The sequence below is a fragment of the Erpetoichthys calabaricus genome, chromosome 17 (genome assembly GCF_900747795.2).
Source record: "Erpetoichthys calabaricus chromosome 17, fErpCal1.3, whole genome shotgun sequence".
NCBI classification, from domain to species: domain Eukaryota; kingdom Metazoa; phylum Chordata; class Cladistia; order Polypteriformes; family Polypteridae; genus Erpetoichthys; species Erpetoichthys calabaricus.
The window spans coordinates 54,396,242-54,413,961 of NC_041410.2; the positions used below are offsets into that span (position 1 = coordinate 54,396,242).

Sequence of the window (17,720 nt, forward strand, 5' to 3'; positions counted from 1 at the left end):
TGATAGACTTTCCAAATACTAGTATGGAAAATTAGGATGTTTATTGAAGAGTATGTAACCCATTTCGGACTTTGCTTTGGCACTGTTGTAAAAATCAGAAGATTTAAAGTCACAAATAATAAAACGTTTAATTCAATTACTTTTTCTCCCCCGAGATCTACAGACTGATGCATATTCATGTCTGTTCAGGGAAACTTTCTAATTTAATGTTTACAGAATTATAATGCACTCCTCTTAGGTAAACTACTTAAATAAAATTAAAATTATCCAGATAATTGCAGGCCTCCTTTTAGTGTCGACCATCACTGATCACACTGACTAGGTCATGGACCTGTAGCATCAGCTTTAATTTGATAATCCGAGCACACAGCACAGACATGATCTGACTTGATCTGATAAAGAGATGAAAGACCCTGACAAGGGAAAACAAGTCAGCATTGTGTTGAATCATGGCAGTTTCACTTAACACACTACACCGAGGAGAACTGACCCTAAGGAAATCTCCTGGAGTTGTGTCAGGAAAGTGTGTGCCCCACTTAACATAGCTAACAAAACAATGATAACTATAGCTTTTCTACCATTAACATTTGCAATAACTGCTGCCTGCAGAGTAAGTCAAAGATGTTACTTTAGCATGACTTTATCAGATAATTTTCTATCACATTATGAAAACAATTAAATGAGTACTAAGGAAGTTAATATCAGCAAAGAAAAAAAATGAAACCGATGTACATCAATTCAAACAGAAAAATACTTTTTTCTCCAGTAAGTACAACTTACATATTAAGGTGGAGGTTAACAATTAAACTGCACCACTGCTACATTTTCAGTATAGTCTCATCAACATAATAAATATAAGAAGAATTCCTTTTCCAGGATGTACATATTCTAAAAGCAAGTGTTATTGCCCTGCTTATCTAAACAGTAACTCATGATACACAGGTTGAGCGGAAAAAAAATGATACAGTAAAGAAGTGTGATAATTCCAATGAAATTATAGAAACATTGATACACTTTCGAGTAAGTATGTGCTTTTTTTTCTTCCCACAATACATCAGTGACCACTATACAATTAAATTAGTATTGTGGCACACAAAAACATGGCTAATAATAATATTAATCTAATATGGACAAACAGAACATCATTTATCATAGAGAGAAATTCCTGATGTGGCAGGAAAATATCTAAAGAGCAGAAAAAAATTAAAACAGCTTGTACCATACCACAAATTGGATAATGCAAACATTAGCACTAATACTGAGATTTTTATTTCAAACACTCAGTTAAATTTTAGCGCAAGCATTTGGATCCATTTTGGTTTTAACAATTTTATAGCAAAAAATGAATATAATCTGAAACATGCAATTTGCAAGCATTGCCATATTAATAATCAAGAACTAAAGCACACTACAAACTAGGACTATCTCTAAAACTCCAGCTGATAAGGACCTTAGACTGAGTTATCCATCCATCCATCCATTTTCCAACCCGCTGAATCCGAACACAGGGTCACGGGGGTCTGCTGGAGCCAATCCCAGCCAACACAGGGCACAAGGCAGGGAAGCAATCCTGGGCAGGGTGCCAACCCACCGCAGTGACTGAGTTATTTAATTCAGAAAATGATGATGTCAAATAGAAGATGGCAAGAAAGCTCAGCTAAATTTAAACATCGCATTCATCTGTGGTGTTCAAAAGCTCCAGCAGACATTTAGTTTGTTCTCATCCTGAATGTGCAAAGTTAACTTCCAGATGTGCCACAATGAAAAGGCAAATGTCCTTTAAAAACGAAAAGGGGATGCAAAATATCACAGGAGCATTTCCAAATTGTTAATACACAAATGCATTTATGTAGCTCCAATAATAATAAGTGCACATATTAAACAACATTTAAAAAATTAAAAATTCTGGAGCAGCATAGCAGTGAAGTAATTAATGCTACTGCCTCACACTTTCATTATCCTTGGTTTGGATCCCAAGCCTGGGCATAGCATACATAGATTTGGCACATTCTTGCCATAATGCTGTGGGTTTTTCTATCATAATTTTCAATGACATCATGCAGATTTGGTCAATTAGAGATAACAAATGTAATTCCAATGTAAGTGCATGAAAGTGGGCACTGCAATAGATTCTGAACTTACAACTAGTGCAGTTGTGCAAGGCTCTAGCCCAACATAATACTGAAGTGGATTATGTTGAATTCAGAAGAATGACTAAAAGGTTCTAATCTCAGCTAATGGTTGATAGCTCCACTACAAGATCTCATCTCATAAAAACTCACCAAGAAGTGAATTTAGACAACATAGTGACCTGCGCATTACATACCATAAACAGACATCCCCACTCTTAGTAAAGACTGCTGTGATATTTGAAACCCTTTTCTACAATTACAAAGTTATGAACTAAATGAAAGGCTTTTCTTTTTAGGAGTGATAGCCTGACAGAATTTTGCTTATAGGCACATCAGTTCACCATTTTTAACTACAGTCAAAGAAAAAGGTAATACAACAACAGCAGCATTTAATTCAATAGCACATTTTCATACACTGGATGTAGCTCAAAGTGCTTTATGTCAAAAAAGTAGATACATGCAAAGAAAAAACAAATTAAATTTAGATATGAATAATAATGAATAAGTAATATACAAAAGATAAATAAATGATGCACACCTAACATATGAAAAATACATAATCAAGAGAAATAGGGTCCTTAAAATACAGAATATAAAATTGTTGATTAAGTTTGTAAATAACAGTCCTATGACATATGATTATAATATATTGCAATATATTGCAGAATAGAAAAACAATATTTACTAATAATTGTTTGAGCACTAAACTATTTATAAATCTTCACAGAATTTTGAGCTCCTAAATGTGAAAAAAGTCATAAACAAAAGAACAAATCTAACTAAAAATGTACAATATATTGTAAAATTATTATATATATTTCAGAATAACTATAAATAATTAATTATATCCTTACACTATTTCTAGAAAAGACAACTATGCTTAGAAGACAAGTTGGTTAAAATGTTGCTTTACAGACTGAAAAGCATGTTTATCAAACATTGTCACAACTTTTTGAAACAAGTTTTACTGCAACCCATTGGTGAAGAAACATTGATGCAAATAACTGTCCTCTTTAACTTAAACACATAATTTATACAGTATGTACAATATTGTGTATAGTATAAAAAGTCCTAACAACATCCATTAATTCTCTGTATCTGTTTTCTGCAATGAAGGCGCAATATCATGATTTTAAACTGAATAAAAATATAAAAAAGATTAATTCTACCTATATAAATGCAATGCTGACAAAAATCCTTTTCCCCCATTTAGTTAAAAAACTGAAATTAGGCAGGATGGTACATCTAGGACAGGAGTTATCTTCTATGAAAGGACATTCTGATACATCAATATTTAGGGGTAAACAAAAAATGAAATACCTTAAAATCTCAAAAACATTTTTACTGATTTAATAGAAACTTAAAAATAGAAAATGAATTGACATTTTTTTTTGTTTGTCAATATTTGTTGGTAATAAAGCTGTAGCGAGTGAAATATTCCTTGGCAGCATATCCTTTTTTTTTTTTTTTTTTTTCCTCGGCTGTGATTGTGCATAGAAATGGTGTGTGCAGTTCATGCAACTGAAAGGCATAAACAGAACATCGCCACTGTATAAATAAACGGACGCTGTAATCACGGAGTAATGGGGCTGGTGCCGACTGGAGTAGGGAGTTTGCCCTACAAAGGAAAAAGAGGTGGCGAGCTGTGCGGAAAGTGAAATGTGAAGCAGACGAACAAAAGTTAGGCAAAACTCAAAGAACACATGGTTAGCAAGTGGCCTCCTGAGGTACATGCAGTACTCCCTATTCTGTTGGCTTCTTCTTATTTCTCAAATTGTTGTATAAAATGCATGATAATTCAAGCCAGATTCAATCGTCAAGTGCTGTTACAAATATTAACTTCAAAGAACTGTTATAGATTGTGAGTGGGGCGTGGGTTGCAAGTTTTGATGATGAAATACAGTAGTTCCAATATTGTGGAGAATTAAGGTGTCCCCTTGCAGATCACACTGCAACTGGCGGTAGGCCAAACCAGCCCACTACAGACACTATATACAATACAAGCTAGGAGTGGCTGCATGCCTCTGTCAGTTTAACGCTTATGCAGCTCACTAAAGAGGACCCCACAGAGGAGGTGGACACTGTACATAGTTCACAGTATTATTATTATTATTTGTATTATTTCTTGAGTCTATATGGACAGGTTTCTCTATCACCTTTGTGCACCTGGACACTGCACTTTTTCCCCATCCTTTTCTGCAAAATAGCTCACACTCTGTCTGGTTGCATGGTGATCATGAGTGAACAACCTTTGTCAAGAACAGCCACAAATTCTCAGTTGGACTGAGATCTGGACTCTAACTCAGGAACTCCAGGGAATTACTATTGTTGTTTTTAAGCCATTCCTGTGTAGCTTTGGCTTTATTCTTGGAGTTGTTGTCTTGCTGGAGAAATGACTCTTCTCCTATGGTGCAGGTTTCTGGCAGTATTTTGCTGCATTCATTTCCCTCCCCTACCTTCACATGCCTTCTTGGGCCTTCTGCAGAAAAGCATTCCCACAGAAAGATTTTACCAACACCAGACTTCACTGTGAGGATGGTGTATTTTTGATAATGTGCTGAGTTTAGCTTATGCAATTGTGTCATTTAGTCTGAAGCCAAACAGCTCAACTTTGGTCTCCTCAGACCATTGAACCTTCTTCTAGCTCAGTGGTGTCAAACTCCAGGCCTGGAGGGCCACAGTGGCTGCAGGTCTTCATTCTCACCCTTTTCCTAATCAGTGACCTGTTTTTGTGCTAATTTACTCCTTTTCCCTTCATTTTCATGGACCAGTCCTTTGAATCGATTCATATCTTCATTAAATGACAGCCAAAAAGAAATGAGATGTGAAACGAGCCAATAGATAACCAGCTAAACTGGAATTTCAAACTCCAACCAATCTCTTAATGAAAAGCTGATTCTTGCTGTTAATTAAACTCATTTAATTCCATGGCTTGTTGCTGTTCTCATTCTGCCACAGCAGACATTTCCAAAACGGTTGATTTTTCTGTTTTTCCTAAGAACAGAGTCAAGATGTTTTGGTGACCTGAGCAGACCAACCTTACCGAGACCTTCACCTTTCTTTATTTTCAGATATTGTGTGATGGGCACAGGTGAGCTGGTCATGTGGCAACTTGTTTTGTGTCTCACTATTGTTTGACTGCTCATTAAGGAAAAAGAGACAACGAAGTGGCCTGAGTCAAGTTAATTAAAACGAAGGCAAAAGAAGTTAATTAGCAACACAAACTGGTCCCTAATGAAGAAGATGGTTAAAATGAAAACCTGCAGCCACTGCGGCCCACCAGGACTGGAGTTCGACACCCGTGTTCTAGCTCACTTCGTAGTCTCCCATGTGTCTTCTGGAAAAGTCTACCGAGATGATGTGTGTGTTTCTTTTTAACAGTGGTTTTCTTTTAGATACTCTTCCATAAAGCTGGAATTTTTGAAGCACCCGGGCAACAGTTGTTGTCTGCACTACCTCCCCAATTTCATCCACTGCAGCCTGAAACTCTTTTAGGTCACTTAGTGGCCTCATTCACTAGTCGCCTAGTTGTCTCTCACTTAGCTTTTGAGGAAGGACTACTCTGGGCAGATTTATAGCTATTAAATACCCCTCATTGCCTAATCCAAGAGATAGTCAGTGGCTCTGATTTTTTCTCATCTCCATCTCTGGACTTGTGCTTCTTCATTATCTTTTCACAAAGTTGCCTGGAGTGTTTGTTGGTCTTCATTGTGTAGGTTAGACCACCATCCTGACTTGCCACAAATGGAATCTTCCAGATAATGTGCATTTATACTGCAGTCAATTCAAAACCTAGACAGGTGATATCCATTGAATTAATTATGTGACTTCTATGACCAATTGGCTGTGCCAGTGATGATTTAGGTGTGTCATATTAAAAAAAAAAGTTTTGTGTTTGTAACTATTTTTGACCACTTTGCAAAACTTTTCATGGTCTTTTTCTGTTGATCAGTATCTAAACAGCCAAATTATATCTATTGTGATTCAATGTTATAGAACAATACAATGTGAAAACTTATATGGGGTGAATACTTTTCATAGGCACAGTATATTTTATTTTACTGTCAAACTCAAGGCATCAAAGTTCTGCTGTGTTGATGTTGCTATGAATCTGAGACGGGTGAAAATTAGTGTAAATCAAATCACTAAAATAGCAAAAGCACTTTTAGAGAATGGTCTTTTAAAAATGTATTGTATTAAAATTGCAGTAAATAAAGTGTATACAGAAAGGAAAAGTAAAGAAGCGAAACCACATAAAAAAATGTTGAGCAACTTAACATTTGGTATAATGTATTTGAAACCTTATTGCAAACATTATGGATCTGACAGCAAGAAAATACATCATCACCATGATTTTAAATCAACAAAATAAAGTGCAAATGAGTGTAATTCCTTCATACACTTTAAATAATCTGTAGTGTATAGTGGAACTTTCAGAATGAATGCACTGTTACGTTCATACTAGCTGTTAACACACTACATTTGCCTCATGTAAATATCTCTGACAGGTCTTGAAGTACAAGACGTAATTGGCAAAGACAGAAAATAAACAAGGCCTGCCAGATCACTGAATCTGCAGTGTGCAATGCTAATCAAACAAGAGGGGCACAACATTCTATCAAAAATTTCAAACTAAACTAAGTAAATTATTCATTTGTTCATTCATTCCAAACAGTGGTAGTGGGAATGCTGGAGTCTATCCTGGAAGCAACACATGCATAATTGAATCCTCAGCCTGGGCTAAGAGTCAGTTCTGGGATTGTGCGTCTTTCTTAAGCACAGTTCGAATTATTTTATTTTTGATTTAGAAGCGTTATTTAGAAATAAAGAATATCATAAAAGTAGATTTAGTAATTATTTTGTGTGTAGTAGTACAAGAAAAGCATGTTGGCAGAGAGGGTAGCACAGCTACCTGATAGATCAAGCATCCTGTAATGAATTCCACATCGGGTTTTAGCAATGTCAACTCTGAATGTTCTCATCATGTTTCCATCGGTTTTCCTTCAGGTACTTTAATTTTGCTCTAAAATTCTCAAAGACATGCATGTTAGATTAATAGGAAATGTGTGAATGTGACTGTAAGTGATAGGTAAGACTAGGCCCAGCTATGCACAAGGATCTGTCCAAGGAAGGTTTCTACCTTGCTGCTGGGAAAGGATACGGAACCCTTTGACCCTGAAATAGATTAAGTGAGTTTGAGAGAATCCAGTAGAAAAACTGATGCTGAACCTGCCATGGTCTGGTGAGCAGCATGTAAAGGTCTTTAATATTTCTGCCGTGGGGATTAACAAAACCAATGGGGTGTCATGGTCTAAGTGTAAACCAGTGGTGCCTAATTATGAAATCCTGCCATATCTTGAACTGAACCATAAAAATGTACCAGATAAAAATACATGAGGGCTATGTTAAAAATAAGAAAGATCATGAAGACTGTATGAAATGTCTCATACTTGAAGTGAACACTGAAGACATCAGAAAGCAGAGTAATCTTTAGTCCGTTAAAGTACCACCTCTGACCTTCATCATATTCCTAATCAATATGAATTAACACTAGAATCTCTGAAGTCTACCAAAAATCTCATAATCCTGGGCCACCTTAAATTCCTCACCTCTCCATTAGCGTCTATTGTTTTGCAAATGTGTCAAATGTGTTTTGTTTTGTTTTGCAAATGTGTCGATCAGCACAAGCAGCAAGCAGACTGCTGTCCCATCCCCCACAGCTCAAGTCTGTTTATCTGGGTGTGAGGTGTCTGGAGTTGTATAAGGTAAATAATATATTGCTACTTAGAACACATACATTTCATGTGTGTTCCGTGTCTACACTGATCTATGTAATGTAGGATGACAGGAAATATGAGGCAAGAAATGTTGAACACATACCTAAAACAGAAATAGTATAGTACTAATATAGTTATAGTACTAATGACAAAACTTTGACTTGAAGTGTATAATGTGTGAAGACTGAAGTCCAAATATCAAATAAACACTTTCACAAAAGGTACAAGTATAACAAAACAAGTGCGCTTTTATTCAAGAATATAACTGAAGAAAAAGAAATCAGGTTAGGGTACGACGCTGATACGACCGCTTGGGTGGTGCAGCAGTAAGTACTGATGACTCATAATTAGAGGTTACTGGTTCGATTTTGGGCACTTCCTAGATTTACCGTTTTGAGTAGTGAGCTGCTCTTATTGTTACTATTATTGAATAAAAACATACATTTGATTTGAGTCTTTAACAGAAAGGTGTAAATTTATGGTACTTGTAAAGGTTAGTGCTTTTTTTTTTTTTAAATTCAGTTTTATTCTCTCAGTCACGTTCACAATCCCCCCAATCTGACATTGCTGTTTTCAAATAAAGACGCGCTATAACAGAGGTGAACTCAGATGAGGGTTCTACATTGGAGAAAGAGAACAGAAGTCCTCCCTGCAAGAAACATCCACTCACACATAAGAACAACACAGCTGTACCAAGTGTAAAGGTGAAAGATGGCACTGTTTGGATGCAGCAACAGGTTGGGTGTCATCCTGCCAGTGAATCTGTCACACGCATGTCCTTTAACGAAACAGCTGGGCTTACAGGGCTCGCCAAAGTATCTTGCAAAGTTCTCTTTGCGATTATGTTTCTTGATGGTCTTTATATGAAAAACATTTACATGTTACTTATATAAATGCCACATCGAATGTTGTTTACCTATATTTATTTACTTTTCTTCCTACAGTGTAAAGCCACAAGTAGACTGCAGAGCTTCCTGTGTTTGGTCAACATAGGCATGCTGACAAAGTACATGCGCAATGCCACTCCTTATTTAGGAAAAGATCAGTTACGAAAAGTACGATTGCTCCTTCCACCTGCAGCTATAGACGCTTCAGTACGCAACCAACTCTCCACACTAGTGTTTAGATCTGGCAGTGCCATGCTGATGGTGTATGTGCCCAAAAAAGAAGTCTGACTGCATTCTCGGTACCATTGCTTGTGTACTGAAGTGTCAGCATGGCACACAAAAAGAGCAAAGGTATCAGACATGAAGGGGGTGGGGCAATATTTGGGAGAAGTACAGTGTGGCGGACTGCTGTACATGCCTACAAATATAGCATACACGCCTTCACACTACTGTATGGCTCCATCTATTTTCTGTCTGGTATGCACAGTTGAAAATAAAGTGCAGGTATTCACTGCGTTTTCATACACCAGGATCATTGAATCAGTAATGAAAAATAATTTACATAAAATAAATGTGCCTTTTCCTCACATCACACTTTTCAGCTTTGTATCCTAAGAATAACACACATTAGTGCTGATAGATAAAACTAAAACAAGTTCCTATCTTATGGTTACTGCTGGAGACATACTGTACACCGAAAATCCCCTCTAAATGTAAATGTAAATGAATAAAGGTAAATTTGCATTTTTAATTTCTTAAGTTACTTACCTTTGGAACACTCAACATTTTAACAAGCAGTTCTCTTTTTTGTACTGTTTTAATCTGATCTCAAAGAAAGCAGTTGACGTGAGAGTGGCAGCTGAAGTTTTATTTTTGGAGCGGATTAAAGATTTATCCATTCAGATGTAAGCTGACCCCAGTTTCAAAAGAATACCAAATAAATCTGAATCATGAAAAAATTCATTTTATAAGGAGCATCTATGTGACTGATACATTGAACCTCACTGTGCAACTAAATATTGTAGCACCACTGGGTCCAGACCAGAGAGTGACACACTACTTAGGTGGCCACAGACTGACAAAGGGGCAAAAAGCACTTTGACCACATCTCCTGGCTGCTAAAGCCAATTTCTGTTCGTGGGTTGCTCACAGAGCTGGGGGATAGTGTGGCATATAGGTTGCATCTGATCCCAGGTGAGCAGAATGAGGCAGAGCTGGGTGGTGTGTGTGTGTCAGAGGGCAAAAACAGAAAACATCTGTGTTTGCATGCCACCACAGAAGACGTGAGTAGCATGACAGAAGCAGCACCAAAGATGCCCATGCATCTTTTAAGGGCTAAAGTGAGCTCTTATGAAGAGTTAGGATCCAACACTATTTATTTTGCTAAGAACAGAAGGATTGTGTCAGACAAAAAAGTCTCTACTTTTATATATTTTATATTGAATTTCAAAGGTATACGCTAAACATTTTTTCGATGTAGGAATTCCTTCGTAAATAGTCGTACATATTCTGGTTTTCTCTACTCATTAATAATAACCTAAAAAACAGACCAAAATATTATGCCATTTGCATATTAATGGGTTTTTTTTAATGTTTGGATAATTTTCTTTGAAGTATGAACATTCAAACACTACTATAACTCATTGATTTATACAATCCCTGCATTGCACATAAACTATTACAAGATAAAGTCCAGGCACCACTGGAGGAATTCCCAGCACTGATAAAATAAGCAGAAAATATAGTGAGAACATTGAGGAGGTTGTTGACTGCACTACTGACTACATCAACTTCTGTATGGACATTGTAGTTCCAGTAAGAACTGTACGCTGCTATGCTAACAACAAGCCATGGATTACAAGTGACATCAAGGGCCTTTTGAACCAGAAGAAAAGGGCTTTTAAAGGCGGTGATCAGCATGAGCTCAAGCGCGTGCAGAAGGAACTTTGAGTCCAGCTCAGGGCGGCGAAGGAGCAGTACAGGAGAAAGCTGGAGCAGAAGTTGCAGAATAACAGCATGAAGGAAGTGTGGGATGGGATGAAGATCATCACTGGCTGCAGCTCGAAGCGGGGTGCCACTATCGAGAGAGACGTGAAGAGAGCAAACCAAATGAACAACTTCTTTAACAGGTTTGACCACACTAACCCACTCTGACTCTTACCTCGGAGTACTGCACCCTCCACACATCCTTCTGCTGATACCAGCACAGGAGAGACATCCCCACCCACAATTACAACAGCGCAGGTAAGCAGAGAGCTGAGGAGACTTCGTGCCAGCAAAGCAGCGGGCCCAGATGGAGTATCGCCACGATTGCTGAAGGTCTGTGCATCGGAGCTGGGGGGTCCTCTACAGCGCATCTTCAACCTGAGCCTGGAACAGGGGAGAGTCCCGAGGCTTTGGAAAACATCTTGCATCACCCCAGTCCCAAAGGTATCATGTCCTAGTGAGCTGAATGACCTCCGGCCTGTTGCTCTGACATCACATGTGATGAAGACCATGGAGAGGCTGCTGCTTCACCACCTGAGGCCACAGGTTCAACACGCCCTCGACCCTCTGCAATTTGCATATAATGAGAAGGTGGGAGCGGAGGATGCCATCATCTATAGGCTACACCGATCACTCTCCCATTTGGACAGAGGCAGTGGTGCTGTAAGAATTATGTTTCTAGACTTCTCTAGCACCTTCAACACAATCCAACCTCTGCTCCTTAGGGACAAGCTGACAGAGATGGGAGTACATTCATACCTGGTGGCATGGATCGTGGACTATCTTAAAGACAGACCTCAGTATGTGCGTCTTGGAAACTGCACGTCTGACATTGTGGTCAGCAACACAGGAGCACCGCAGGGGACTATACTTTCTCCGGTCCTGTTCAGCCTATATACATCGGACTTCCAACACAACTCGGAGTCCTGCCATGTGCAAAAGTTTGCTGACGACACTGCTATCGTGGGCTGCATCAGGGGTGGGCAGGAGGAGGAGTATAGGGACCTAATCAATGACTTTGTTAAATGGTGTGACTCAAACCACCTACACCTGAACACCAGCAGAACCAAGGAGCTGGTGGTGGATTTTAGGAGGCCCAGACCCCTCATGGACCCCGTGATCATCAGAGGTGACTGTGTGCAGATGGTGCAGACCTATACCTGGGAGTGCAGCTGGATGATAAATTAGACTGGACTGCCAATACTGATGCTCTGTGTAAGAAAGGACAGAGCCGGTTATACTTCCTTAGAAGGCTGGCGTCCTTCAACATCGGCAATAAGATGCTGCAGATGTTCTATCAGATGGTTGTGGCGAGCGCCCTCTTCTACGCGGCGGTGTGCTGGGGAGGCAGCATTAAGAAGAAAGACGCCTCACGCCTGGACAAACTGGTGAGGAAGGCAGGCTCTGTTGTTGGCATGGAGCTGGACTGTTTGACATCTGTGGCAGAGCGACGGGCGCTAAGCAGGCTCCTATAAATTATGGAGAATCCACTGCATCCACTAAACAGTGTCATCTCCAGACAGAAGAGCAGCTTCAGCGACAGACTGCTGTCAATGTCCTGCTCCACTGACAGACTGAGGAGATCGTTCCTCCCCCAAACTATGCGACTCTTCAATTCCACCCTTGGGTAAATGTTAACATCATACAAAGTTATTGTCTGTTTTTACCTGCATTATTATCAATCTTTAATTTAATATTGTTTTTTGTATCAGTATGCTGCTGTGGGAGTATGTGAATTTCCCCTTGGGATTAATAAAGTATCTATCTATCTATCTATCTATCTATCTATCTATCTATCTATCTATCTATCTATCTATCTATCTATCTATCTATCTATCTATCTATCTATCTAAAATATCCTGTATTTGTGTAACAGATTCATACAAAGGGTTAATGCAACGCTTTAAATGAACGTCAGCTAGAATCAGATTTACCTGTTTGTAAGGTCTGGTGTACACTGTGTACGTGACACTTGAGTATTATATTAAATTGTTTGGTTGTCACCTAAAGAACACCAAAAGATATCACAGAAACCTTATTTAATCTTGAGGACCATAATTATTCCTGGACAATTTACACTCAGATCAAAATAGTATAAATAGAAATGGACATTGTCACACAGCTGGAAGACATAACCCAAACGCCTTCTTCAATGAAATCAAAAATCCATATTTTGGCTTATGCATTCCATGCTGGGATTATCGCCTAGACCACTGGTTCCAAAACTCGGCTCTGAGAACCCCCTGTGGCTGAAGGTTTTTGTTCCTACCAGATTCACAATCAGTGATAACAATTGATGTAATTTAACTAGCTGGTCTTTTTTCTCTTCTGTTATTCTGCATTCAGAAAAGCACAGCAGTGTGACTTTTACATTTATAAAACTAGGGGGCATCGCCACCTGCTCACTTCGCTCGCCAACCCCCGTGTTTGGTTTTCCAGATACACACTTTTAAGATTTTTTTTCTTTGAATTGTTGCTATTTCATTAGTTTCACTTTTATTTCAGAACTTATGTAAAAACAATATTTGGAATCTTTCGAGTCCCAGTGTGCTGAATCTTTTTAATGAGGTCAGTGAGACATGTGTTTAATGACTTTGTACCATAATCAGGATAGGTTTCTCTGTTTGGAATTTCGGCACAGAAAAGCGATCTACATCATCAGCAGTTAATACTTTTTTTTTTGCAAAGTAACCAGTAAATGCATGTGAGGTAAAACACGTTTTTGAAATTCTCTGACTTAAACTTCAAAGCCTGACAATATTTACATACTTCTGACATATCAACTGTGTCCATGTATTCGATCTCTATTCACCTTTTAGTTATTTCTCCAAGTAATAATTTCTCTTTCATTGCGCTAATGTGATGTTTACTTTCTTTTTTTGACACTGTCGTTTTTTTCTGCTTTCATATTCTGTATCTTGCTCTGCATGTGTTTTGTGCCTACTTTTGTTTTTTTTGAGTCTTTTGAATTCCAATTTTCATTATGTCTAATCTGCTCTGCATGTGTTTGGCCTCCTTGTTTTCTACTCTTTGTCTTTTATTTCTGACCTTGCTTTGTCCTGCTTTTTTTTCAATGACACCTGGTCTGTGGTGATTATTTTCCCTTTTTCGAGTAATAATTTCCGTTTGTTTGCACTATTGCGATCTTTACTTTCATTTTTTTATACTTTCTAATTTTCTACTTTCATATTCTTTAACTTTCTCCACTTTTGCATCGCGCATACATTTTTTTTTTTGAGCCTTTCGAATTCCACTGCTTCATAATCTGCTCTGTATGTGTATAGTGCCAACGTTTGTGAACGTGTTTATGAAGTTCTACTTTTACTCTGTCTTTTAATTCTGAGCCTGATTGGACGTGCTTTGTTTCAGTTCCACTTGTTACGGGCTGATAATTACTTTCCTTATTTTCTGAATTTGCACCTAGATTATTTTTTCTTTTTTGCTCTTTTTTCTCTCCAATGCTTTTGAGTCTCTTTTCTCCGTGCTGCTTTCTTCTTCGCTTATTCGTCGATGTTTCATTTATAACGTATTGTCCATATACACTTTATATGCGCTGAGACGCTGGATCTATGTGTGCTCAAATCCTTCACAAGACTGAATGTTTTGCTGGCCTGTTGTCTTATTTGATATTGATTGTAAGTACGGCGTGTCTTGCAAGAATCTCATGTTCTACATCATCGCGAGATGGTCCTGGGTCAATCTCTTGGCACAATGTCTCATGTTTAAGGTCCTCGCGGGTCTTTTAACTGTCTTCCGTGATCTTAACCTGAAGATCACGTCTCGACGTCCTACTGTTTCTTGCCAGGATTTTTTTTTATAATACGGAGACATTTACAAAAATTTCTGTTTTTGCTATACCTTTAAATGCTTAACTCTCTTTTGTTGTCTGCCTATTATTTTACACTTTTCTCTGTATTTTGCTCCCTTCATTGTATCCAATTAATGATAAATAAAAACAAGCCAACACTAAATGATGAAATACTTCAGAGCCAGACCCACTAACTAGTGCACAATGGATTAAATCACCAGAACTCCTGGAAAAGCACAATGTTTATTAGGATGAAAATATTGTTAAAAAATAAAATTAAAAAAAAAACTATGCATTTTTCCCATTTATCTGCTCAGTGCATTTTAACAACAATTTACGAAACTTAGTTTTGTAATTTCTACATTAACCACAAAAAACAGAAACTACGGAGGAAATAACAACTAATGTAATTAGGATAGGAGTCCAATTAAAAACAGAAGTTGGTTGGAACAAAAACTTGCAGGCACAGTGGGTCCCCAGGACAGAGTTTGTGAATGACTGCCGTAGACTTTTCATCACATCGCATTTGGACTACTGACTACAGCATTAAAGGAAAGTGGAATAAATTCAGAAATGAACACAGACACTAGGGATATCTTATAATAAGTTAAAAATTTCAAACCAATAAGGTCTAGTAAATTTTAATTCATGACATATCACAAAATGAGTTGCAAGAAGGAAGGCTCCAGTGTGCTCAGTTAGTGAAACCAGAAACGAATACAGCATCATTCCTTTGCATAGCCCCTAAACTAGCAGGATAGTTCAAGCTTGACATATACTACCTCAGACAAGCATTTTTCTCATAGCTATTGAGAAAACACTTTGACATACTCCAAACTGACACAATCCTACTTGTCAAAGCATTTGCCAGAAAATGTGTTGCAAAACTGTTTTCTAAATTAAACTGAAATGGGGATCAAATCAGTATTCAACAAATGATCACTAGAGTGTTAAGCAATACATGCTCCTTTCCAAACACTAAGGGGTCACTTGATTAAGTTCTCAATTTCCTCAAAAAATACAATAAATTCACTCAGGAAAGGTGTCAAAAGTGCAGGAGACTAACACTAGCCCATGTAAGCTTTAATGTATTCCCTGTCGCAAATTACTTACTCATGAATCTTTTTCAATAATAGTTTGTTTATCCCATCCCATATATGCTCAGCTGGACTGAAATATTACGACTGGAGAGACTATTACACTACACCAATGAACTTTCATGTAGACATTTTCAATCCTCTAACAAAGAGCAAGATTATTCTGTAAACAGCCACTACAGCCAGATACACTGCTATGAAGGTTTGTTAATCCAACAGCATTTAAATGTTGAACTGCCTTTACCCAGGAGGACATATACCATACCATTACAGCACCACTGTCAGTCTGCACTGTTGACATCATGGGCCTTAGTTGATGCTTTTTCAGTCCTTCAGTTGCCAGATGCTGTAAATTATTGTTGACAGGAGTGTAAACTGGTTGTCTAGTCTGCTGACATATGCCATTCAAGGGGTATAACAAGGGATGAGAAGCTGTGCATTTTAACAGGCCTCTTTCAGCACCACTGCTAGGAACATGCTGTTAGCTTACTGACAGTACTTGTATCTTCTACTCTGTTTAAGTCACATCAGCCTCTGTCTGCCATTTTCATTCATCTATTTACTAAAAAGGATCTTTCAAATTCTTCTATTCACAAATGTGCTGAAAACAGAAGCTTAATAAATTGATTAGACTTTGTGCATAAATTCAGTTTGGATGTTTCTGTATGAAACAAGTTAAAATGATGCACAAAATACGTTCATCCCCGATAAACATAAATATTAACATTTTAGCATTGCCTTATAAACGGTTTTTACCTTTAATCTGAAGAATTTTCAAATTTACTAAACATGTTAATTTCTTTAAAGAAAATTAACATTTTGTGGTCAAAAAAGGAAAAAAGAGCCTACCGTCCAGTCCCCAGGAAACACATTTTGCACATTCCATGTAACAGAGCTGTTGCATGATGAAGAAAAGCAGCAGTCTTTGGATTTTCATCAATTGGGCCTTGTATTGAAAGGAAGCAGCCATAGAGCTTGTCAATCAAACCCATGTTTACCACGTAGCTTGAAAAAGTGGAGAGAAGAAAAGGTAACAATTTAACAGAAAGCTATAATTAAACCACAACACTTGCAATCATGAAAGACATATCCTGTTCTGTTTGCATGATGTAAAAAAATTCACTTCAAAAATTAGTTTCTAAAACCAAGTAAGATAACATTTCAGAAAGAATGGAACTTTAGTCATAGATTATACTTAAAAATGTTTAGAAAAGTACCCATAACCTGATACTTTAGGTACAAAAGCTGTTGCAGTCAAAATTGTGAGTTATAAACATTTAGGCAAAAAATTATATTTCTACTTGGAGACAGTGAAGGGCTGAATCAGCATCAATCTGCAAAAGTCAAAAAGGAAAAACACAATGAGGGGGAAAAAAACAAGAAAGCAGGTACAGCCTACAGCCATTTTCAGAGTAACACTAATCTATCGTAATTATTTATTTTCCTTTTTTTGCATTTATGATAAAGCCAACGTTGTAAAGTAGAGAACAGTTGTATGGGAAGAATTTAAGAATGTACACTGCCTGATAATTTACTGTACACCTTAAAAAAACTCGAAACAACTTTGTACATTTAGCATCTCAAATCTGAATTAATAAAAAAAAATAAAGTATCACCATTATCATATCTGCAAAATTATATGATCATTAAATTACTTTAATAACTGCATAGTAGTGATATTCTTTCAAACTGCGTCCAGAAAAAATACTTCTAATTTGTAACCACTAATTTCTATTGAATAACTTACTAGAAATTCAATATTTCTTGACAAGCAGAGACAGGTTTCTACATCATTCAGGCAAGGTATGGTGTTATTAAACTGCTTTATTAAAGGCAGACTGGCCTGTAACGTCTGCCACAATGTTCTGCAACAGTTGCTTTGATGTTTTTTTTTTTTTTTTTTAAATATCCATCTATTTATAAAACAATACCTATATCTAAGCAATAGTTTTTTAAAGAAAACTAGCCCTTACATCACCAATGGCTACTTTTGCACATTTGTAGTATTTGGCTTTGAAGTATTTAATCATAAA

General features: G+C 37.4%; 2 protein-coding genes across 2 annotated transcripts in view; one reads left to right on the forward strand and one right to left on the reverse strand.

Annotated features, from left to right (window-relative positions):
• scaper (S-phase cyclin A-associated protein in the ER) overlaps positions 1-17,720 on the reverse strand; it is a 720,649-nt gene that overhangs the window by 78,948 nt on the left and 623,981 nt on the right. Inside the window, 1 exon segment of the mRNA XM_051920308.1 lies at positions 16,537-16,692. Coding sequence (XP_051776268.1) covers positions 16,537-16,692 — 156 coding nt within the window.
• LOC127526109 (uncharacterized) overlaps positions 1-17,720 on the forward strand; it is a 416,670-nt gene that overhangs the window by 38,360 nt on the left and 360,590 nt on the right. The gene's annotated exons all lie outside the window — the stretch shown is intronic.